The 3,059-nt window shown below is 47.2% G+C and overlaps 1 protein-coding gene across 1 annotated transcript; it reads left to right on the plus strand.

The window, feature by feature from the left end:
• Positions 1-672: 672 nt before the first annotated feature.
• On the plus strand, positions 673-1,629 carry LOC308668030 (olfactory receptor OR51C1-like; the record flags this gene model as incomplete). Its single annotated transcript, XM_081327690.1, has 1 exon — positions 673-1,629. The coding sequence occupies one exon, from the start codon at positions 673-675 to the stop codon at positions 1,627-1,629; it is 957 nt and encodes a 318-aa protein (XP_081183816.1).
• Between the last annotated feature and the right edge of the window lie 1,430 nt (positions 1,630-3,059).

The following is a 3,059-nucleotide window of genomic DNA, read 5'->3' on the forward strand; positions in this document are numbered from 1 at the left end:
AGAGACAAATAAGATGGTCCGGTACGCCCATCTCTTTAAGGACTTGCTACAGTTTGTTGTGATCCACACAATCAAAGGCTTTAGCATAGTCAATGAAGCAGAAGTAGATGTTTTTCTGGAACTCCCTAGCTTTCTCCATGATTCAGCGTATGTTGGCAATTTGATCTCTAGTTCCTCTGCCTCTTCGAAATCCTGCCTGTACTTCTGGTAGTTCTCGATCCACATACTACTGGAGTCTTCCTCACTTACCAATCCGGATATTAAACTGTTTGATGAGGTCATTCAGGCCAAGTCCAAATTTCTGCTCAGAGCACGAACCCATATAGAAACTTTAAGAAAAGTGGTACTCAGCCTCACAATCAGGAGATATTTTCCAAAATATATTCAATCTTGGAATACTAATCAAATCCTTATTAGGGTCTTTGGTCAAGACCCAACTAGGAAACATCATCAGAGGTAGAAGAAAGTTAGGTTTGTGAGGAGGAGGAGGAGGAGGAGGAGGAGGAGGAGGAGGAGGAGGAGGAGGAAAAAATATTGAGAGGAAGAGAAGGAATTTAGGATCACCTCAACTTCTTCTGCAAGGCTTCACCCAACTTGGGATTGACCAAAAGGCAACTGTTCTTTTCAGAGTCAAGACACATCAGCGGTCTGAAGTCCTTCCACCTGCCAGCTATGAGAGCAGAGATCCAGAACATCACGGCCAATGTGTCCTACGTGGAATTCGCCCTCGTTCCATTCCCGGGTCTCCAGCAGTTCAGGTCCTTCCTCGCCGTACCTTTCTTCTGCCTGTTTCTCCTCATTGTGACCACCAACTCCGTCCTGATCTACACAGTGAAGACAGAGGAGAGCCTCCATTCCCCCATGTGCCTGCTCATCGCCCTGCTCTTGACGGTCAACCTCTTTGGGACCTTTGTCATCCTTCCCAGAATGCTCCTCAGCCTGCTGCTCCCCGCCAGCCACATCTCCCTGACCGAATGTCTGGTGCAAATGTTCTTCCTTTACTTCACAACACTCTTAGACTGCAACGTTCTGCTGATGATGGCTCTAGACCGCTTCCTGGCCATTTGCCACCCACTGCGCTATGCAGCTGTCATGACCACCAAGCTGCTGGCCTTCCTGATGCTCCTCTCCTTGCTGAGAGGTCTTTGCATGGTTGGACCGGTGGTGGCCTTGGCCTCCCGGGTGCGGTTCTGCCATTCAAACATCATCAGCCATTTTGCCTGTGAACACATGGCCCTCATGAGGTTGTCCTGCAGTGATATCTCCGTGAACAAGAGGGTAGGAATGGCCTTGAGGTCCTTTGAATTCATCCTTGACCTCAGCCTCCTCCTGGCTTCCTATGGCCAGATTGTCCACACTGCTCTGAAGGTCCGCTCTGGCAACATCCGTCAGAAAGTCTTCCACACTTGTGGCACCCACTGGATTGTGATTGCCATCAGCTACTCCTCTCGCCTTTCTTCGTCTGTCGTCTTCCGACTCGTCAAATCGTCCTCCCAAGACGTCCACAACCTCATCAGCGCAACCTACTTGCTCTTCCCCTGGACTGTCCACCCTTTGATCTACGGCGTGAGAACCAAAGAGATCAGAGGAAGCCTTCTGAAACTCTTTCCAGAAAAAAAGACTTTCTGATCTTCCTTCTTCTTCTGGGTCTAGAAGCCACCTTCTTGGCTTTATCGTTGGCCAAAAATAAGTCCTTATTGATACACCTTTCTGCTAGTGGCCAACACATCAGCAGATGGCCCAGGCTCTGTGTTTCTCCACATTCACGCAGCTTGTTATTATCTGCTAGAGGCCTCCACTTGAGCATATTGGTTTTATAGTAGCCACTCCAACTCTCAACTCTTCAGGTCCTCCAAGTAGTACAAGGAGCATCAGATTCTTAAGCCAGATCCTCCTTGTGAGCAACACAGAAGTTTAAAAATAAAACGGTTGTCAGAACCCATTCCTATTCTATCTCTCCCGACGGGGGGGGGGGGGCTGTGCCTTTGGGGTAATTGCTTCCTCAATTTGCTTTGTTTTTTGCCCCATATAACCTTCTGCTTTGTTGATTGCCTCTGTGTTCGCTGCCCACTACAATGTGAGCTAGAGACGGGCTGCTCTTATGGACTTAACAAGGCAAAAGGGTAGCCAGGGGAAGTTTTAAAACAAATGTAACCAGGGGGAGGGGGTGATGTATTCTGGTTAGGCTTCTTGGACAAGATTGTGCCCTCTGAAGTCCTTTCAAACGGGACCGAAGGGGAGGGGAGGGGGGGCATCGCGATAGAAGTGTATATAATGCTATGAATTTGAATGTGATTTAGAACTCTTCCTGTTGAAGTTTCTCTCAGAGATCCACCGCACTTTGCAAACTGCTTTTTCTATTTTCTGCAGAATAGACTCTTTTCTTGCCAATCCAATTTTGTTGGTGTTTTAATCACGTTTCTAACATCCTTTATTGTTAATCCTTGCCCGATAAGTCTCCCTCCTCCATCTTTCAGTTTGATTTTGTTCTCGTGTGCCCTCAGGAATGTTTGACGTAAAGCTGTTTCGAGATCTGAGTCAGCATGCATGGGGCAAATGTTCATTCAGAGGATGTTGAGGGTCATTTCTCTGGCTTAATTCTCTCAGTATCTGCTGTTACTTCTCTCCTGATATGAGATGGGGCAATGCCAGTGAGAGGGTATATTTACTATTTTTCCCTGAGCTTCCCAAACCTCCGTGAGTGGCCCAAAATTGGGTAAAACTGGTTTTTCTTTGGGATTCCTCCCCAAGATGGCTGCTGAACGATCACGGTTGCTGTTTTTGCTGCCAAAGCTGGCGCTCTGGCAGTGATGCTGCCCGGATTTAAATGGGACCATTTAGGAATGACCCAAGACAACTTTTGGAAGGCCGTGGAGCCCTCTGGAAAGGGCAGTCTTCAATATTCCAGGTCCCTGTGAGAAAGATTGGGAAGTCACTGGTCATCCATCTTTCTCTTGGCAGTTCATTTTCTTAAGCATGCCTGGAATTTAAGTTCACTTTTTGAATCTTTTGTTTTACTCTGCTTTTTATTTTTCAAAGTTGACCGGTAGGTTGAATGT

This window comes from Vipera berus (assembly GCF_964194415.1).
Source record: "Vipera berus genome assembly, chromosome: 4".
Taxonomy (NCBI): domain Eukaryota; kingdom Metazoa; phylum Chordata; class Lepidosauria; order Squamata; family Viperidae; genus Vipera; species Vipera berus.